This window comes from Hyperolius riggenbachi, chromosome 3 (assembly GCF_040937935.1).
Source record: "Hyperolius riggenbachi isolate aHypRig1 chromosome 3, aHypRig1.pri, whole genome shotgun sequence".
In the NCBI taxonomy this organism is placed as follows: domain Eukaryota; kingdom Metazoa; phylum Chordata; class Amphibia; order Anura; family Hyperoliidae; genus Hyperolius; species Hyperolius riggenbachi.
Window position 1 is genome coordinate 429,196,748 of NC_090648.1, and position 22,000 is coordinate 429,218,747.

General features: G+C 42.4%; 1 protein-coding gene across 1 annotated transcript in view; it reads left to right on the forward strand.

Annotated features, from left to right (window-relative positions):
* The window catches only part of LOC137560773 (embryonic protein UVS.2-like), a 66,622-nt gene that overhangs the window by 25,129 nt on the left and 19,493 nt on the right, over positions 1-22,000 (forward strand). The window contains exons 2-7 of the mRNA XM_068271916.1: positions 13,438-13,503; positions 16,144-16,275; positions 18,843-18,960; positions 20,001-20,176; positions 21,383-21,464; positions 21,557-21,684. Of these exons, the coding sequence (XP_068128017.1) occupies positions 13,438-13,503; positions 16,144-16,275; positions 18,843-18,960; positions 20,001-20,176; positions 21,383-21,464; positions 21,557-21,684 (702 nt within the window). The remainder of the gene's footprint in view (positions 1-13,437; positions 13,504-16,143; positions 16,276-18,842; positions 18,961-20,000; positions 20,177-21,382; positions 21,465-21,556; positions 21,685-22,000) is intronic.

A 22,000-nucleotide genomic window follows, 5' to 3' on the forward strand; every position in this document is an offset into this window, starting at 1 on the left:
TATAGAAAAAGAAGGAGAAGAAGAAGAAGAAGAAGGAGAAGAAGATGAAGAAGAAGAAGAAGAAGAAGATGAAGAAGATGAAGAAGAAGAAGATGAAGAAGAAGATGAAGAAGATGAAGAAGAAGATGAAGAAGAAGATGAAGAAGAAGATGATGATGAAGATGATGATGAAGAAGATGAAGAAGAAGAAGATGAAGAAGAAGAAGAAGAAGAAGAAGAAGAAGAAGAAGAAGAAGACAATATAGAAGAAGAAGAAGAAGATATAGAAGAAGATATAGAAGAAGAAGATATAGAAGAAGAAGATATAGAAGAAGAAGAAGAAGAAGATATAGAAGATAAAAAAGAAGAAGAAGAAGAAGAAGAAGAAGAAGAAGAAGTACATACAGTACTGAACAAAATTCTGGACACAACTTCTCTTTCCACCTTTTTTTTTAAAGGAACATCCCCACATAATCACTTGCTGTTGTTACTTGGAAAAAAAGATGTTTCTTGCATCATTCACCCTCAAAACAAGTGTTGGAAGCTATTTAAGGCCAATTTGAATAGTCAGCTCGAATAATGAGCTCGAATACCGACTCGAATAGTGAGCTCGAAGTCCGAGGTCGAATCGAATAGTAAAAAATATTCGACTCGAATATTCGACTGAATTCGAATAATTTACTATTCGAATTCGACCAAACTTGAATAATAAAAAGGGGTATCCGAGCATCACTAGTGACTTCTATATTTATATGAGAGCCAGGGCTAGACAAAGGGATGTTAACCAGACTCTGCTCCAGTGTTACCCACTGCTTCCACTGCTTATGCCTGTGCCAATCCACTATTCTTGTTTGTATTCTGTGGTGGTCTGGAACTGTCAATCCTCCCCTAGATTTGGTTTGCACTAGTAGCGCCATTTACATAGTTACCTAGTTATTTGGATTGAAAAAAGACATACGTGCATGGAGTTCAACCAGAAAATAAAGTACAATACAAGCCTGCTCCCTCACATATCCCTGTTCATCCAGAGGAAGATGAAAAACACTTACAAGGCATGGTCCATTTAGCCCCTAAAGGGAAAAACTTCTTCCCAACTCCAGATGGCAATCAGATAAAATCCCTGGATCAACACCACTGGGCATTACTTAGTAATTATAGCCATTGATGTCTTTCAATGCATCTAAGCACCCTTTAAAATGCAGGTATAGAATTTGCCATAACTACTTCCTGTGGCAATACATTCCACATCTTAATCACTCTTACAGTAAAGAACCTTTTCCTAAATAAATGGCTAAAAACATTTTTTCTACCTCGCACAGATCATGTCCTCTAGTCCTTTGTAAAAGCCTAAGGACAAAAAGCTTATCTGCCAAGCTTCTATATTGCCCTCGGACGTATTTATACATGTTAATTAGATCCCCTCTAAGGCACCTTTCTCCAGACTAAGTAAACCCAATTTATCTAACCTTTCTTGGTAATTGGTAATCTTGGTAATTTTAATCCTCGCCTTCTCCTTCTGCCAGATAAAGTTTGCAATTTCTTTCTGGACCCGACCAAAAAGGCCCTCGGTAATGGTATAGGCATAGCCTGAAAGACATATAGAAGTCTTGGCATAATATTTATTTTAGTACGTTTTGTTCTCCCAAACCAGGAGAGCTGTATTTTACCCCAGTTATCCAGGTACCTCTTTATTTGTGTCAGCAGTGAGTAATTGTTCAGGCGCACCAAATCTGGGATGCCAATAGCCAATTTTATGCCCAAGCATTTCAAGGATTCCCTTACCCACCTGAATGGGAAACTTGCCTTAATTATCCCTATATGCTCCTCCTTCATCATTATCCCCATAACTTCACACTTATCCCAGTTTATTCTTAGGTTAAACAGTTTTCAATATTCTTAAAATTATTTTATTAAATTGGGGAGTGTTAGCCTTGGCCTGGTCACGTAAAACATAAGGTCATCAGCGTAAGCAGCGACTGTGTTTCACTGCCCCAACTTTCAGTCCTGTTATGTCCTTACTTTTCCTCAGTGTCCTCAGGAAGGGTTCCAGTGTGAGGGCAAAGATCAATGGGGAGAGGGGGCACCCCTGCCAGGTACCATTTGAGATCTCAAACACCTCAGACAAGTCCCCATTAACCTTAACACTAGCTGTCAAAGATGAATACTTCGAGACAATCAATCCCCTAATTTTCCCCCCCATATTTATATGCCATAGTACAGTTCTTATAAAGCCCCACCTGACCCTGTCAAATGACTTCTCAGCATCTGTGGACAACAGTATGACAGGGTCAGGTGCCGTCTGAGCCCACTGGATAAGGTTTATTGTTCTTATTGTGTTGTCCCTGGATTCTCTACCAGGGAGAAATTCCACTTGATCATAATGAATCAAACTTTGCAGGCAGGGGGAAATTCTGTTTGCCTAACTTTAGCGAACACCTTTATGTGAGAAAACGCGGAGAAGCCGCCGCGCGTACTCAGAACAAGGCGGCTAATTCCGCGTCCAACGCGGCGGTTTGCACGCGTAGGCCTACATCCACTAGTATGGCTGAACGCGGAGAAACCGCCGCATGCTCTGATAGCGGTGCGGCCGGTTCCGCGTCCAGCGCGGCGGGTGCTTTACAACACATGTCTGGTGTGGCTGGGACTGATAGTCCACACAGGTTCAGAAGGACGCGCGCGCGCTGAGAGGCAGAACTTTTATGACAGCCAGAAGGGAGTCAGCTGACCAAGCCGGTCAGCTGACGATTCAACCAGTTCCCATTGGTCCAGCACTTAGGGGAGGCGCTGGAGAGCGCTTTACTATATATACTGGGTGCTGGTCATTCTCTGGTTGTCTGCCATTGCGATCACTACGTGGAAGCACTCAGACCAATTGTCAGATACTGTGTTACCATTCTGTTATACTTCAGACTAGTTCCAGGGTGTTGATGATCAAGGACCTCACACCCAAGATTAGGAATCTGTGTTACCATTCTGTTATACTTCAGACTAGTTCAAGGGTGTTGATGATCAAGGACCTCACACCCAAGATTAGGAATTTGTGTTACCATTCTGTTATACTTCAGACTAGTTCCAGGGTGTTGATGATAAAGGACCTCACACCCAAGATTAGGAATCTGAGTTACCATTCTGTTATATACCAGACTAGTTCCAGGGTGTTGATGATCACGGAGCTCACAACCAAGATTAGGCATTGTTTATTATCTGTTATGACTTTCTGCTTTCCTGACTACTCTTCTGATCACTGATTCGGTACTTCACTATATCTGATACTCTGTTGCCAAACCCTGCGTTCCTTAGGATTACCGAACCAGCCTTCTGTCTGTGTACTTTATCTGTCTGTGTGTTGCCGACCTGGCTTGCCCGACCTCGAGAACTATCTCCCAGTAAGGAGATAGTTCACAGATCAGTTAGTGACACCTTCCTTGGTGTCACTCACGCTCTGGCCCTTCCTACCCCCAGCCTGACTCCTCCCTTCGGGAGAGTCTCTGGCTACTGGAAGGAACTTGTTCTCTTGTGCAGTATTCCTTACTTCTTTTGTACCTGTACTCCAGGTATTGTCCTCAAAGTATTACTGTTGCACCCAAACACTCATACCTCAGGTGTCCAGAGGTTAGTGATATATCTGATTATCGGTGATACTGCAGATCATCAATAATCAGGTATATATCTGTATTTTTGGTGATACTGCAGATCGCCAATAATCAGATCCTCTCTGTTACACCGATCGTTACACTTTAGGTCTGCATTCAGTAAAGAAATTGGTCTGTAACTTGGGCATAAGGCTGGGTCCTTTTCTGCTTTAGGGATAACCTTTCTATGTGATTCCAGGGACTCCCGACTAAAACCATTCTGCTCCCCGTTCCACCCAACCAGTGAGCTCAATGCCTCAACCCAGTGGGGTTTTAGGATCTCCTTGTATTTTCTATAGTCATCATCTGTGACACCTCTTGGCTCGGTTCCTCCGCCATTATTGGCTCCTCCAATCCAGATACCTCTTCCTGTGAGAGTTTTTCTCATCCCAGAGGCCTCCACATATCCCTTCATTCTATCTCCGTTCTCCTCCCCCCCCCCCCCCCCTCCCCAGGGTAACCCAGGGCCACCTCCTGGATTTTATATAACCTCATAGAAATCCCGGAACATTCTGGTTAAGGGCTCACTTCTGTAATGTTTCCTGGAGTTGGCATCACACAAGAAAGGGACATACTTAGACGTCTGCTGGTCCTTCAACATCCGTGCCAGCATCTTCCCACTTTTATTGCCAAACTCATAGAATCCCCTACTGCATCTTTCGCTACGTACTTTGCTCTGGAAAAAAGGAGAGCCTTAAGCCCTTCTACCATCAAATTCTTCAATACATTATCAGCTAGGGTGTTTTTATGACGCTTTTCCAGGTCTCTTACTCCTAAGCTATCCTCTATCGCCATATCGCTCTCTCCTTCTTAGCCCTAGTCCCCTCTTGGATCAGTATCCCCATAATCACACACTTATGTGTCACCAAGGCTGTCACATCATCAGTACGGTTAAATTCAAAATAGGTTTGAATTTCACCTGCTACTCTCTCTGCTATTTCCTACTTCTGTAACATTAAATTATTCAGGCTCTGGCTAAATGACTTTTTCCAACCCAAACCCACAGACCCGATGGGGGAAGGCACATCATCATAACATAATGCAACCAGTAACCAAACATGACTAATTGTAAATCAAAGGAAACATTTCAAACTATTGTTAGTGTTGTTATTGTGTATGTATAGTGGTAGTGGTAGTGGCTGGATAGTGTAATGGTTAAGGGCTCTGCCTCTGACACAGGAGACCTGGGTTCGAACCTCGGCTCTGCCTGTTCAGTAAGCCAGCACCTGTTCAGTAGGAGACCTTGGGCAAGTCTCCCCAACACTGCTACTGCCTATAGAGCGCGTCCTAGTGGCTGCAGCTCTGGCGCTTTGAGTCTGCCAGGAGAAAAGCGCAATATAAATGTTCTGTGTTTGTGTTTGTTTGTTTGTATATATTGTGTATTTATATCATGCAGACATTTTCCCAGAGACTATAGTCATATCACTAACTGGCCTTCAAAGGAGCAGTCAGTCTAATTCCTTCCATACCCAAAGTCCCTAATATAGTTCAAGGCCAATTTGGGGAAATAAAAAAACCTAGTGATATATTTTTGTGATGTGATAGGACATGACAAGGCCCATGAAGATCCAAGGAGAAGTTACAGTTCTGATCCACTTCTGTATCTTGCCTGAAGAACAGAGTTACCAAGCAGCTCGGGGTGACCTAAACCACTAGGAATGTATAGGGGGCTAAAAGAGACCGAAAAGTCATCCTACTAAAAAGCAATGCTTGGTGTGATTTGCCTTCTTGCCTGAAGAAGAAACTTAAAGTTTTGAAGCTCGCAAGGAAATCTTGTACAGTTCGTCATTAAAGGTATCATCTAAAACACTAACAATTTTTGAAATCCAGCAATTTGATATATCGTTTGATATATAGTTTGAGCATGGTTCTCTCAGTTTGTTCTTTGCTCATCACTGCCATGTGCATTCATAGTTTTGTCTCTATCTGTTATGGTGTCAATCAATGCTTGGTATATACTTTTTTGGTGGTGGATTCTAAATTCTTCCTCTAGGGCTCATAGACCTCTGTGGATGTATTACCTATGGACTACTTTGGTTCTCCATTTGGTCACAGTTTCATTTTTCCACCTTTTATACACAATTTTTTCGCTAATTTTACTTAATTTTTCACTTATTAGCTTAAGAATGAACACCACTGGGAGAACTGTTCACAAAATGCTTTGAGAATTGTGTAAAACTTAAAAGATATGTGATATTGATAAAATGCACCTGTCTCCACTGTGAGCCATTGTTATATTCCAAACGGGCCACATAGTGATAGGATAACATCTTCTTGATTTGTTTCCTATATAAAACAGACAAATGAAATATGTACTGCATATGTACTATGTGAACCTTGCAAAGTTGTACTAGACTATACGTGCTAATGTCTGTTTTGTATTTAGTATTTTTTAAATAAGTTGTATCGATAAAATGTTAATTTTTTTAAGTGATATGTGGATGACCTGACTCATGATCGACTTTTCTCTATTAACCACTTCACCTCCAAGGGTTTTTTACCTTAAAAAAACATCAATTTTCACCTGTAAGCGCACCTTCCATTCATTTGCCTATAAACTTTATTACTACTTATCACAACGAAACCATCTATATCATTTTTTTTTCACCACCAATTAGGCTTTCTTTGTGGGGTACTTTTTGCTAAGAATTATTTTATTCTAACTGTGTTCTAACAGGAAAAATAAGAAAAAATTGGGGAAAAAAATCAATATTTCTCAGTTTTTGCCATTATAGTTATGAAATAATCCATGCTACTATAAATAAAACCCTCACATTTTATTTGCCCATTTGTCCCAGCTATTGCAATGTTTAAAATGTTTCCCTAGTACAACGTATGTTGCCAATATTTTATTTGGAAAAAAAAGGTGCATTTTTTCAGTTTTGCCACTGTCACTATTTACAAGCCCATAGTTTCAAAACTAACAGTAATATACCCTCTTGGCATACATATTAAAAAACAGTTCAGTTCCTAAGGTAACTATTTATGTAATTTTTTATCATACAAAACAAAAATTGGGTAATTATGGGATAGTGTAGGAGGTAATGTGTTAATTTAAAATGTTTTTTGTGGGTGTTTTTTTTTTTAATTAAATGTGTGTAGGTGTAATTTTACTATTTGGCCACAAGATGTCCTCACACATTACTTCCTATTGCATCTCTATAGTACGCTAAATAGGAAGTAATGCGTGCATGGGTTCTGTCGGAAATAAACAATGCCTATGACCATTCATACGGGGACAGAGATTAATGAATGGGAACTGCGTCCAACGATCAGCAGCGATAATGACCATAAGAGCATGCAGGGGGGAAGAGAGAGTGGGAGTGCGCGGCAGGAAGGGACGTGATAGCTACGTCCCTGCAAAGGGAAGAGGGTATTTGCCAGGATGCAGTTACTCATCCCCGGGGAGGGGACGTGGTTAATATAGTATTTATAAATTATTTTCCCCCTTAAAAAATCCCTGGCCTTACTACTAGCATCTTTCTGGGATGTGGGGATTTTTACTTATTTATGATTAATATAGTAATTGAATTCAGTGTGACCTATTTAGGTCAAGTTCATAAAAGATTCGCGAAATGAATCAGTTCAACTTTTATTGTTATGTCTTGTATTTTCTCTATGACCAACACCAGGCCACATAAAAAAAAGTGAAGACAGATTCTCCATGCAAACAGTGTTGTGGCCAGTATCTGATGAACCCAGGATTCTAGTGCTGTACGATGAGAGTGCCAGTGACTACACTGTTAGGTTTAGGCTGCATTTCATTGGTCAATTTAAAACTATCCTATCCTGTTCCACTTTTTATGCTGCCCATCAGACATAAGCATTAGCTTAGACCTGCAAAAGGCATGTGTTCCACTGCTGCATCTGAGAGTCTCCTTTACTAAGGAGACCCCCAGAGCTCCCTGTTGGTCCGCTCCCGCAGTGCCAAACCTCCTGCAGCACTTCTGGGCACCCCCAGCCCCATGCAATTCACCCCTAATGCCACCCATTATCAGCTCCCCCTTGCCGCTCCATGACGGGATACTCATCACTGTAAAATGCTCTGAGCACCGGCAAAGCATCTTTGAAGCTCCTGCCAGACCTCCCCATTGGTCCATTGTCTGGACCAATGAAAATCCTCCCCAGGGAAGATTTCAACAGAAATTATATTGGTTTAAACAAAAATGTACATTGCAAAATATGATATATTTCCCAAAATATGATATATATTTTTTAATTGTATTTTTTTTTATTAAAAATGTTTTTGGGGTAATTTTTGGTGTGGGAGGTAAACAGTTAATTTTAAATGTAATAATGTAGGTTTATTTTATAAAAAAATTTATGTAGATGCAGTTTTACCATTTGGCCACAAGATGGCCACAGTGACATTTTTTTTTTTTAGTCTTGGAAGCGAGCACTCTCACTTCCAGGAAGTATAAGGAGGACGGGAAACTTTTTTTTCTCAGAAAGACTGCGGCTTCTGAAACGAAGCCATTGGTCTTCCTACCGGGGACTTAGATCAATGAATGAGAACTACTGTATGTTCCCATTTATTGATCTCCGGGCTAACGGGGGGCAGCATGGGTGTGCGCGCGATCGCGCACGGGAGTTCGCAGCAGCACAGCAGCAGACGTGCCAATCACGTCCAGGAGGCATAAATTGTTAATAGCACTGGCAACACGTTTCGTGGGTCCCTGCCCACTTCCTTAGGCCAAATCAAGTGCCCCACTGTGTTGAGAGATGAATACAGTGATGCACTTGATTTGGCCTGAGGAAGTTGGCAGGAACCCACAAAAATCGTTGCCAGTGCTATTAAACTTCATTTTAAATGAATTTATCTACATTGAGGTAAGCCACCCAAAGTTTATTTATCTTATTGTTTTTAATTCATTTTATTATTCTCTGAGTGCTTTTTTTATCCTGTTGTGCATTGTATAACCCAACCCCAAAAGCCCCCCCCCCTCCACCAGCTCAGGATAGGGGAAACCCTTGGATCCTGTTTATGGGCCCCCGGGGCCTTTTTCTCAAAAAGTGCAACCATCTCCAGCTAGCCTGGACCCCCGAGTGGAGTCGGGTTTGTTTAAATCCACCTGCCTGCAGTGGTTGGTTGCCCCCTTGCAACCTCCCTTTGTGAGTACCCTCTGTTCATATGTTTTTGTTTCTTCTATCATTTGTGATGTACTGTACCATTTGGGCTCCCGGTGTCTCTGTGTTTTTTCGTTACAGGGTGACTGTTCACCCTCTACTTTGTCTTCTCATTTTTGATGTGTTGTGTGAATCTGCTGGATATCTGTAGGTTTGAGCTGAGGTCTCTTTAAATCTTTCTTTAAGTTTCTGCCCAGCCTGCTGAGCTCCTCATATATTAGTCTTCAGCCTGATTTTGTTGTGGAGACATAGTTCCTATTCACCTTCTAATAAAAATATAGCAGAGTGAACTTTAATATAGTCACAATTCTTGATTGTTAAAAGTAATATTCGAACCTAAGTTGCTGTAACTCAAAGCCCCTGTTTGGAGTTACTGTACACTTCACTTTTATCCCCTCTCTGTTTCCTGTAAGTTTGCTCATTGATGGAGCAGTACTGTTCCAATTTCCATTGTAATGATCTCCTTTTTATATTGAGTCCTTTATGGCCCAACCAGCTCATATAGCAAATATGACTTTTTTCCAGGCCATTCACATTATTTCACTTGTCACTGACCAAGGATTTGACCTTGTCAGAAGACCATGAAAATTGATTCCTCTCTGACCTACAAAATATTACTGTTCTAATAACCACTGTGCTGCCACACCTGATATAATTATACATCTACAATATCCATGAGCCCAAATCTAGTGTCCATGCGTGTCAGGCTCACGTCAACCATCCTGGCCTGTGATTGGTCAGGACCTCCCCAGATCTGTATAAAAAGGGTTCTGGAGACTGAGCACAACAACAGCTTCAGACTGATTATATTTCACACTACGGTGAAGAAGTCTGAGCAGAATGGATAGAAGAGTCTTTCTCTTGGTTTTGGCTTGTGCTGCTGGCTCAGTGATGAGTCTCCCGGTGGACTCTCTATCATCACAGGTGAGAGAATACAAAGACATAAGTCTCTTCTGATTTTTTATTCTGGAGCAAGGTGTGCTGTAAATTGAACATACATTATTTCCTTTTGTTGCAAAGAGCCTGTACCCTAAAGGTCAGCCATACACTTTGCCTGGATTTTAGGAGACATTTCAGCCTGCCTCTGCTTGCATCTTATATGTTGAGTTCCCAGCAGGAGGCGCTATCAGGAAAGATCTGCTAGCTTTAATCGTATTGTCAGCCATGCAGCTGTGAAGGTTCAGAAGTGCAATGATTTCCCAGAGCAATTATGATGTGGATACTGTAGCCGCTGATCTGATCACACAGGGATTGCCTTCACAATGCTGCAAGCAGCGTTTTGTGATCACTCCATAGTTACAACACCACTAGTGGGACCACCCCCACAAGGATCCACTGGCATAGCGCTTTGCTGATCAACTGCCAAAGCAGGCTTAGTGGGTTCCAGCCCCAAAAGACAGATGCAGCCAGGGCCGGTTCTAGATGTCTTGCTGCCTGAGGCAGAATGTGATGATGCGCCCCCCCCCCCCCCCCCCAATTTGCAATGATCGCACAGCACCTGAAAATGCTCACACTCTGTGCCCCCTGTATAGGGTAGCTAGTATAGTTACTCCCAGTATAGACATAGTTGCCCCAGAATAGGTAGTATAGTTTCCCTTAAAATAGGTAGCTAATATAGTTGCCCCCAGTATAGGTAGTATAGTTTCCCCAGTAGATAGTATAATTGCCCCAGAATAGGAAGTATAGTTTCCCCCATGCCTGCTCCCTTTCCCTTTCTCGGCGGCCACTTCCTACAGTCCCCATCCTGCTGCTCAATGATACACAGACCTCAGATCAGACTGAGCCACTGTGACAGAACAGCGGCTCGCCTCCTATCAGCGCGTGTAAAGTAATTACTTCCTGTACATGCGCTGATAGGAGGCGGTCCGCTGTCCTGTCACAGCGGCTCAGCGGGTCTGTGTAGCAGTGAGCAACGACAAGCAGCGGGATGGGGACTGTTGGAAGTGGCCGCGGAGGAGGTAATATGATCGGTGGCTGGGAGAAGGGTGGGAGGGAGACGGACAAGATACTGCTCTTGCGTACATGGCGCCTGACGCAAATGCATCACTCGGCATCATAGGCAGGACGGCACTGGATGCAACACCCTCATACTCCTGCAGACAGGAAGGTTCTTAGAATGATATAGAAAAAATGCAAAACAAATCTACAGGAAATTCTGTATCAGCCAGCTATAATCCTTTCTGTGAGCTGTGTGATCAAACAATGGAGTGTGAGTGCTGACAGCCATAATCAGAGTCGTTATAACATGAATACCGCTGCACCAAAAACACCTATAGACTAAAAGCCTTTACTTTTCAGATGTCCCAGCCTGGAACTGATGAGAGCGGTAAGATGAAGTTTTATCTCTGTTTATGTTTGTACATATCTCCCTGCTTCTTCCTCTTCCTCTCTAACCTCATAATAGTATGTTGTTTTTCTACCTCTTTCCCTCCCGTTACAATACTTGTAAAAAAAAAATGTTACCTCTTCTCCCCTCCCCTACACAAGGTGAAAGTTCATATTAGTCATGAAAAGTATAACACAAAGCTAAATAGCACTTTCTCTTACTCAGTCAGTATTGTAACTACTTGCGGAGTCGCGGCCATCTTCCCAGATATCATATTTTATAAACTGGGGTGTTTTTTTTGTTTTTTGACCACATAAAAGCAGTGGGGAGTGGAAAACAGGAACAGAAAACAGGACATAGGGGTCCCAAAGACATAAACATTCTGGCAATATGTTTGTTGGAGACCACAGACGGGAGCATGGCGGAACCTGGGAGGAGGTTGATGTTCGGCAGCAGGAGGCGTGGCGCGGGAGCATCTTTTACTAGAATGGGCGTGCACTGGGTTTTCCCATTGCAGCTGATGCCTCCCATTCTGTTTGGCTGCCGACAAGTGTTAATAAGCCAAGATTAACGGGGCACAGCGGGCTCTGGGGGCACCTATGAGTGGTGAAACTAGGGCTGATGGAATTGACAGGAAAAATTATACAAGTCTCCAAATGCCAGGCTAAACATTTGGCTTTTCATTCTGGATTTGAACTCCAGGGATGGGGCTGTCTTTACTGGGTGTGGTAGAGAGTTCCAGAGATTAAGGTCAGCATAACAGAAACCTCTGGCTCCAAAGGTTTTGAGGTGCACTCCGGGAGTGACCAAGTTTATGGATTCTGCTGTTCCACTAGGAGGTGTGGTGCAGTTTCAGAAAGTTCTTCTTGTAACCAGGGCTCAAATTGTGTAGGGATTTGAATGTCAACAGTCCAATCTTGAAGAGTATTCTCCATTTTACAGGAAGAGAGTGCAGTGAGCGAACGATTGGTTTAATGTGGCAAGATCAGTTTGTTAGCAATCTGGCAGCAGCATTCTGTACTAATTGCGGGTGGTACAGGGTCTTGTTTGGAAGGCCTGTATAGAGGGCATTGCAGCAGTAGTCCAACTGTGATGTGATGAAGGCGTAAACTAGGGTTGGATGATCCTCTGGGGGAATGAGAAATGTCATTTTTGCAATGTTCCTCAGACGAAAGTTAGAATATTTGACTACATACAAGATTTGGTTTCTGAAGCTCATTTCCCCATCGATGAGGAGAGCACACTAAAGTTGGGCACAAGGTTGGTTCTCTTTATATCTGAAATCCCTATCTTCAGTGGTGTTGATTTAGAGTACAGCTGTTTTGATGCCAGACGCTGGCCTTGGACAACAAGGACCTCAATTTTGTCCATTCCATTTCAACCAGTTGTCATTCAGCCACTCCTGTAGCTGAGCTAAGTAAAAATTTATTTTTGGAACAAGATCTGCTCCACCAGGTTTGAAGGACAAGTATAGCTATGTGTCATCAGCATAGCAGTGGTACTTTAGTCCGTGTTTTTGGATAATTGTACCAAGTGGCAACATGTAGATAGTAAATAGCAGAGGGGGAAAAAAACTGAGCCTTGTTGCACTCCAAATTTTAACGGTGTAGGGTTGGACATGACAGATACTAGGGATACTCTCTGTGTTCTGTCAGTCAAGACACGTCATAAACTTTACCAGCAAGATGGCGCTTAGTTTCCAATGGTTATGTTATATATCGGCTGAAGATTAATAAAATGATTTATTCATCCTGCATTTTATATTTTGTTGGGAAAGAGGTATTTATATTTACAAATATGAACTTTCATTTGAACTCTGTAGTGAACTATCCTTGAACTCATTGTTCCCAGCCTCTGTTTAAAAGAGTATTTTCCCCTTGCTCATTTTCTTTTGTATTTTAAACTACAGAAGAGGACGTCCAAAACGTTTTAAAAGAAGCAGCTGGCCCTCCCCCAGATAAGAGCCATCAAGAAAATTACCAGTAAATTGTGACTGTAACATGTCTCAAAATAGCCTTGTCTCTGTCCCAAGATAGCATTTTCTCTGTCCCAAGATATCCTTGTCTCTGTCCCAAGATAGCCTTTTCTCTGTCCAAAGATAGCCTTGTCTCTGTCCCAAAATAGCCTTGTCTCTGTCCCAAGATATCATTTTCTCTTTCATAAGATAGCCTTTTCTCTGTCCCAATATAGCAAAGATAGCCTTGTCTCTGTCCAAAGATGGCCTTGTCTCTGTCCCAAGATAGCCTTGTCTCTGTCCCAAGATAGCCTTTTGTCTGTCCAAAGATAGCCTTGTCTCTGTCCCAGGATAGCCTTGTCTCTGTTCTTATGCGTTTGCTGTAAGTAACTTGAGAATCACTTCTATGTTTTTTGCAGCTCATGAAACTCATAATTCCGAAGCATCTCCTGGAACCTTCTCAGCGATTATAGAAGCCAACAAGAGTAATTATGATTTTCTTATGAATAATAACTATTAAATGACCCCAGTAGGAATGATCAATAATAATGCAAATAATTGTCTTTACATTCAAATTTAATGTAAATTATATGCAGCTTTAGTAAAGCAGAAGTGGTGATCATGTGACCATTCTGACTAGATCCTCCAGACCCTGGAGCGTGGTAAACAGAACTAAGAAAAACTCCCCTCTAACCAGCTCTGTAAAGGGTAAAAGTGACTTGAGCGCTGAATTTTTAGGTGCATAATAGTGCTTGCCGTTGGGGGGAAAGTTGGATGGAGCATCATTACTTACCTACAGGGTACTGCTCCTTTGGCCCCCAGCCCGTGCTGGAAGCTTCCGCCAGCTTTATAATTGCTGGCGTTGTCACACATGTGCATATGCAGCAATACATGCTGGGAGATATACATCTCCCGGCATGCATTGCTCTGTATGTGGGCGTATCACACTGCCGTAGGTAATTAATGATGCCCCCCTTAAATGGCACACACCATTACAGACCTGGAGATAGACGGTGATTCACGTAAGAAGGACAGAAATAAGGAAAGATCTGGAGAGGTTTAGCACTGATAAAAGAACAGATTTTCTAGTTCAAGTTGTATTAGAAGTTTAAAATAAAACAACAACAAAACAGTTTTTTAAGTGCCTGTTTTGTGGTGTCCTCTATCTTTCAACATTGATCAAAAGTCTGCTTACACCCATGTCTTCGAGCTTGAGTCCAATCTCAGTGTAGATCTCTCTCAGTCTAAATGTGGCCACACACCATAAAATAAAAAATATATTATTCAAAGGCAATTTGATAATAAATGTTTGGTTGTACAAAAAAAATCACCACATTTTCCTTTTTTATCGATATAAGTCAATCAGGAGTGGATAATTTTTCTGTTAAATTGTTTTATGAAAATAGAATGGTGTAGGATAGATTGTCAGTTTCTCAATATACAGAGACCCAATTTCTAAGTTTTCAATTATTTTTTCGTTCATAATTTAGTGAAAAGTGAACACATGTATAATACATTAGTCAGATTTTCCAAATATATCAATCAATTAGAAAAAATTGTTATTCTTGAATGGAAAAAAAATCTAAGAGATTGTATTGTGTGTGTGTGGCCACCTTAAACACTTGAGGACCACAGTGCTAAACCCCCCTAAAGACCAGGCCATTTTTTGTGGAAATTGGCCACTGCAGCATTAAGGCCTCGCTGCATGGCTGCATAACTCAGCACACAAGTGATTCCCCCCCCCCTCATTTTCTCCCCCCCCCCCCTCCCAACACAGCTCTCTTTTGGTGGGGTCTGTTCACCCCCCTAGTGTTTATTTTTTTTAAATAAAAATTTGTGTCTTTATTTTCTTATAATTTTTTACTATATTTTTATTTATTTTTGTCAAACCCCTCCCTCCCCCCAGCCAGCCAATCCTGGCGATCAGCTGTCATAGGCTTCTGCCGATCACTCACTAGTGTCCCAGGGGGGCAGCCGTGTCACACCGCTGTCCCCAGTGCAGCGCTGCTGCAGATCGCAGTGCTGTACACAGGTATTAGACAACGCTTTCGCCGTCTAACAGTCTTCAAGCGATGACAGCCTCTGGGAGACTGAAGCCAAGCGGAGATGCATGCGCATCCGCGCGTGCAATCTCCTGCAGTAGTCGGCCCCAGGACTTGACACCAATTGGCGTTAGGCGGTCCTGGGGCTGCCGCCGCGATCACGCCCATTGGCATGACGCGGTCTTAAAGTAGTTAATGAAAAGCCTGAGGTGGGCTCATAAAGTGAAAAAAAATATGCTACCTGATTCAGGAGGCTGAGCAGATCAGGTAGCTGCCAAAACCACCGCTCTCCGCTATTCCTTTGGGCCGCACTGGCCCACTTTCACTTTTGTGACTTTTGGGTCACGACGCTGCAGGGAGAGAGATATCTCTCTCCCAGCATGCAGGGAGGTGGGGGAGCAGCAGGGCATGTGGCCAGGGAGAGAGAGATGCCCAAAAACCCTGCAGGAATGCCCCTGGTGGGTGTTTTGAACAGGAAATCCCTCTTCTCTATATACCCTCCAAGACAGCGAGAAATAGTGTCGCTAGTTTTAGGGGGCTGTAGTGTGGCGGTGGGGGGACAGAGAGGGGCAGTGCAGGGACACAGAGACATGTTATGAGGCAGAGAACATGCCTCTGTGTCACATCTGCCCCGCAAGGAACTGCCTCGGGTTCTCTTTAAGATGGTTAGCCCCCCACTCTGGCCCAAGCCTGGCCATTTACCTACTTTCTACTACTTTCTATGCCAACAAGAAATAAGAGGCAGTATGTAAATTTTCCTCCAACAGAACCACAACATCGGTAATGTCCAAAATAGTTTGTTAGCCTTTTCCGATGTATCTAAAGCAAGAACTAAAGTTTTGGATGGAGTTGCACTCTAATGGTTGCCATGTTACTGGAGTGTGATTCAGCATTCCTCCTCTCCTGTAGAGTCAGAGGAAGGATGGGAAGTCTCAGAAACCGGTGAAGTCACGTGACCACCACTTCTCTCATAATAAGATAAAAAAAGAATAGTGTATTTTGTCTGGTAGTAGCTAACATTGATCAGCCACACTCAGATATTTTCCTTGTATTGGACTAATTACTTTTCTTTGTTACATTTAGACCAAAGTTTGTTGACGCAAGGAGGTGACATGCTGGTGCCACCTGGACGTAGTGCCCTCCGTTATGCAGGCAAATGGCCTAGTGCTGCCGATGGGACTGTGCCTGTTCCCTACGCCCTAGACCCAGCTTACAGTGAGTAATTGCCTCTTCCTCATCTTATAATAACACCTTCATTGCTTGGTGGCAACACAGCTGAATAATATACATCTGTAATCTGTTATAAATCACCTTTTTGCTTCGACACCAGCAACTTCGTAGAGTTGCACCTCACAGACTGTGAGATAACTTGACTCTCACACAGCAATCATTATTGACAAGACAAGACAAGACAAATAACATTTATATTGCGCTTTTCTCCTTGCGGACTCAAAGCGCCAGAGCAGAGCAGCAGCCACTAGGGCGCGCTCTATTGGCAGTAGCAGTGTAAGGGAGACTTGCCAAAGGTCTCCTACTGAATTAGTGCTGGCTTACTGAACAGGCAGAGCCGAGATTCGAACCCTGGTCTCCTGTGTCAGAGGCAGAGCCCTTAACCATTACACCATCAGCCACCTGGAGATAGACCAATCTCAGGCTTCTTCATTGTACAAGTTATTTATTCAGGAAACAGATATACAGATACAGTTCGTCATATCTTAGCCAAGCAGATTCTTGCCTTGCGTTACAGCTGCGTGATTACCTTCCGGCTGAAGATAATCAGGTCCTCTTATGTCTATCCTACGTTACATCTAGACTAACTATGTACAGCATACATTATATCAGATTACATAAAGAAAGGAAATAATTAGGGGTTCCAGTGAGCATATAGAGAGCATGAAAGTAGGAATAAGAATGCGCTCCGTCGGCCCATCCGGCCCTTTAATACTGACTAGGAAAGAGTTAAATGTGACCTCATCTTAGCCATCCCCCAGACCCGACTATTGGTTTAGACCCCTCGTGGTGTCATAATACCCACCTACTCGATTAATATTCCATGATGCCTTTCACTTATATACAAGAATATTTTGTATACAAGATATTTTGTAAATATGGCCTATGTTGATTGTTCTCGTAGTCCATTTGTCTGGGGCAGTGTAGGCCTGTGGCCTTCCTTCAGGAACAGGTTCTCAGTATCTGCTTGTATCATGTGCTTCAAGCAGACACTGAGATGCTTCTGCCTGCATCACGAAAACCTCTATTTAAAGGAATACTCTGCGAACAAGCCTTTTACCTAAAACTCAGTCCAAATAACTGAGGCCTACTTAAATTATAACAATTCATGGAAACTTTGCCTAAGTAAAATGAGTTCTATTCACCCACCACCTTGATGTGGATAGTTTAGCCCTTGATATGGGGGAGGACAGAGACATTTTGGCCTGCACTGGTGATGGAAGTGGCGAAAACGGATGTGTTCACAGTCACCACGGTTTTGGTGGCTAGGTCTGAGCCAAGCTACATTGCTTACACTATTGAGTACCTTTTGCTCTACAAATATCGCTAGATTTCTGGACCACTAAAGCTTTTGATCTACTTGGGGTGGGGTAATATGTAGGTTCCAAGCGGTACTTTTTGATGAGTAGGAGTATACTCCATATATTTCATTATCAAACAGGGTTCCATTTTTAGGTATTTGAAGCACACAAAAAGTGGACCTGAACTCAGAACTTCCTCTCTGCTATAAAAGATATGCAACAGCATAATAATCTTTAAAGAAATACACTTCTTTGTTACAGCTTACAGAACTGCTGCCATAATTCTTCAGTGTCTACTTCCTGCTTTCATGGAAGCAGACAAAGGGTTAATGTCCTGTGTTTACATGTTAGCTGTGTCTGCCGAGGACTGTCAAATTTCTGGGCTGGCGCAGCTGAGAGATCAAATTACACTTGTGATTACTTACAGGTGAGGAGAAATTAGACAGGCTCTTCTCAGTGCTGGGCCGAAATTACGCATGAGCGTAATTACGCATCGTAATTCAATGTAAATTTACGCGTAAGCGCTACGCGTAAATTACGGTCTTACGCGTAATTATTTACGCGTAAGCAGTAGAGTGGTATCGTAATTACACTGTCTACCGTAATTGCTAGGTATGCGTAATTTTACGAACACTTACGCGTAATTTTACGCGTAATTACTAACGTAAAAACTCCCCTTTTCTAAGAGTAGCCAATCAGTCAACATCCTAAGCAACCAATAGTATCTTCTCCCGCCCTTCAGTATAAGCGTACGTTTTGACGCATACGAATGATATGTACGCAATAACTGTCACATTGACGGCTATTGCGTACATATCGTCCGTATGCGTAAAAAAATACGCATTAATGGGTATTACAGCACTACGCGTAACATCGTAGTGTAAGCGCCTACATTACAGTATCCTTACGCTAGCGTAAAATTACGCGTAATGATCCGTAAGCGTAGATTTTTCCATTATGACCAGCACTGGCTCTTCTCTCTAAAAACACACAGGTTGCATTTATCTCAGTTTTCCTTGTGTCATGTGCAAGAGTTCAGGTCCGCTTTAAGTAGAAGTACACTAATACTCCAACTGGTAACTTTCTTTTACATTTTTATGCAAAGTTCCCAGACATAGCTTGGTTTTGTTCCATGAATAGAGCAAAGACTTGAGTGCAACATGCATGGCTCTCAGAAAGTGGTCAGAGTCTCTCTTGTAATGGTTGACCCCATTCACCATGTCATCTTGTTTCCACTTCCTTTCTCCCCAGATGGCTACCAACTTAACTTGTTCAAGAGGGCCTTTGATGAGTTCCAGACTTTGACTTGCATAAGGTTCATTCCTCGAACAACAGAGAATGACTATGTGAACATTGTGAATGGAGGCAGGTAGGTTGTTGGCTGTCTCCTGAGTCATTCTCAAGAGAGAAGCTTATGTCGAGTACAGACAGATGAAAGAATAGAGGACATGTATATAGCATAGCAACCCTAGGAAAGTCAGGCAACTTCACCCATGCCAGCTATTAGCTGACAAATACTTCCAACTCTCACCTTGGTCATAATAAAATGCATAAAGAGTTGATGAAAGGTCAGTGAGTAAGAATTAGTGCTAATGCAAGTGTGTCTATAATCCACATCCACTTCAAGAACGTGTCTTTCAATCTTTCAAAATCCAGGACAGATTGTGTTTGTTTAAAAAAAAGAACACTTCTCACAGTTGCTGCACATCTGCTATTTTACTAACCTTCCAGCAACCCTACTATGTTCTGTAACGAACCATGCAAATCATGCAAGCTTTTTCCACCCAAAAGCAAACTTTTTTTTTCAATTCAGTCCAGATTTACTGGATAACTTATTTCTGAATGCAGTCTGTCCTATTCTGCTGGGTTTGGAGTCACTTCCTCATTGCTTTGAATTCAGTAAGTAAATTGCTGATGCCATACATGTTCTTAAAGTGGTCTGAAGGTTAGCATTTCTACTTTGCTCTAAAAGATTCCTCACAGCTTCAAAGCTACTATCCCAGAAATGTTTTTAAGCAGAAATGGTTAAACAAAGCACTTTTTCCTGCTATTCAGCTTCAAATACGCATCCAAACTGGAGATAACAGTATCATTGTTTGCATTCCAATGTTGATACATGTGTGTAAACACAGTGTAACAAGTGAAAAGGAGCTCTCTGTGAAGCTCTCTGTGCTTCAAGCACGCAAACAGCTCAGAACAGCTAATTAGAAGATGTTAATATATAATAAAAAACAGTTTGAATAAAATGCAATGGCAGGTTTCAGGGCAAGATAAACTACACTTTGGATACTGACTATCCTGACAATATAGAATGCTTCACTGTCATTCCAAACAAAAATAAACAGCCATTATGCTCTGTGGCTATCCACTACTGAAATAGTAACACATTGTGCTGTGCTCTATCTTTAGCTGTACCTCCTACGTTGGAAAAATTGGTGGCGGCCAATTCATCTCTCTGGGTGGCGGCTGCATGTACAGAGGGGTTGTCCAGCATGAGCTTGACCACGCGCTGGGGTTCGTCCATGAGCACATGAGAGACGATCGGGATAACTATGTCACCGTTTTGTACCAGTTTATTGCGCCAGGTAACACAGTTCTTTCAAGGTGTATCTTATGACTACTATTTAACCAGGAATGGCAATAACATTGGTTATGTATACATTTTACATAATGCTTCTCCTTGTCAATGGCTGGGAAGATAAGAAAAGGAACCAAATAGAAAGGAGGCAGAATTTGATAGGCCAGAATGACAATGTGGCCATTTATTGATTCATTACAATGTTTCAGGGTTGTCCATATTTAATTCATCATCCAAGCTGACACCAGGGGGTGGAGCAATAAGTCTCATGCAAAAGCGGAAGCAGGTTGTGGCAAATGTATAAGACATGCCTTGGCTATAAACATAATAAAAGACTGTGGTACAAGAGAATGATATAGTAAGAGAGGTGTGGTGAGAAAACAGCATCTGGGGAAGGAGCAGAAGAAAAAGAAAACAATATATCAACATGTGATAACAGTACTGATACTTCATCAGGAAGAAGTAAACTCTATTTCTTGCTGGCCACACCTTTCATCATATGTGTCTGTATATGCCCTCTGTGTCCATATTTACAGTCCACCTTCATTATGTGCTTCCTCTTTGTTTGGCCCCGCATGGCATCTTAGGCCTCCCAAAATAAATGTAGCATGTCAAAATTCTAATGTAAACTCCCCACACCCTGCCCCTTCCCAATCATCACTCTGACTCTTATACCCACCTTCCATATTTATTGCTTTACAGGAGACATGAGGTGAGAAAAAAAAGAAACATTTTACTCATCTGGGACTTCTTCCAGCCCCTAGAAGTCTATCGACTGCTCTTCTCCAAGCCACCGCTTCACCCTCTGTAAGATCGTGACCCATGACTGAGTTGGGATCTTTTGCACATGAGAGGACACGCCATGCGCCTCTCGTGATCACGTTCCTGTAGCTGGAAGTACTCTGTGCTTGTGCAGTTCAAAGAGACTTGAAGTGCACAAGCGCAGAGCGTTCCTGACCATGTGAAAGCGTTCACAAGAGGGGCGTGGCCTGCCTGCGCAGAAGATCCCAACCCAACCATGGGTCACGATCTTAAAGAGGGCAAAGCACAGCAGCGTGGACAGAGATAGACCTCTAGGTAACCTGTACTGCATCCACATAAGGGAACATATTTGCTAGAGTCCTATAATAAAGGAAATAGGCTGAAACACTTGTGAAAGAATAAGAACAACCATCTACATAAAAGAAATTAAAATTGTTTGTTCTTATTGCAGAGTATTATTCTGCTTATAACAAAATGAACACTGATGACCAAGGCTTGGAGTATGATCATTCCTCAGTGATGCATTATGACAAGTAAGTGCATTCTGCTGTGCCCATCATCAAATTACTACTGATCAGTGATGAACATGCAGTGACATCTTTACATGCTTTTGTGTTTTGGTCAGCACTTCCTTTGCCAACACTTCAGGCCAGCCCACCATGGTTGCCAAACCCGACCCCAACATACAGTTTGGGCAAAGAGATGGACTGAGTGTTCTGGATGTCTCTAAAATCAACCGCCGGTATAACTGCAGTAAGTATCTGTAGTTGTGGACCCTGTAAGGATGATGTGTCTGGCTGACTACCTGGAATAGATTGAGCTGTAATAGACTGGGTCATATTAATTTTACTCTGTTGGTGAGATCCCATCGCCCCACATTCCAGAACTCTCACTACATTTACATAAGCTGCACACATGTAATATATACAAATAACCGATCTGGCAGAATCTGTTACCATATTGTTTTGACCATAAGACATACTTTTTTGCCCCCAAAAGTGGGAGCGGAAAGTCAGTGTGTCTTATTGTCCAAATACAACAATTCCACCGGTGTAAGTTGTCCCCCTAC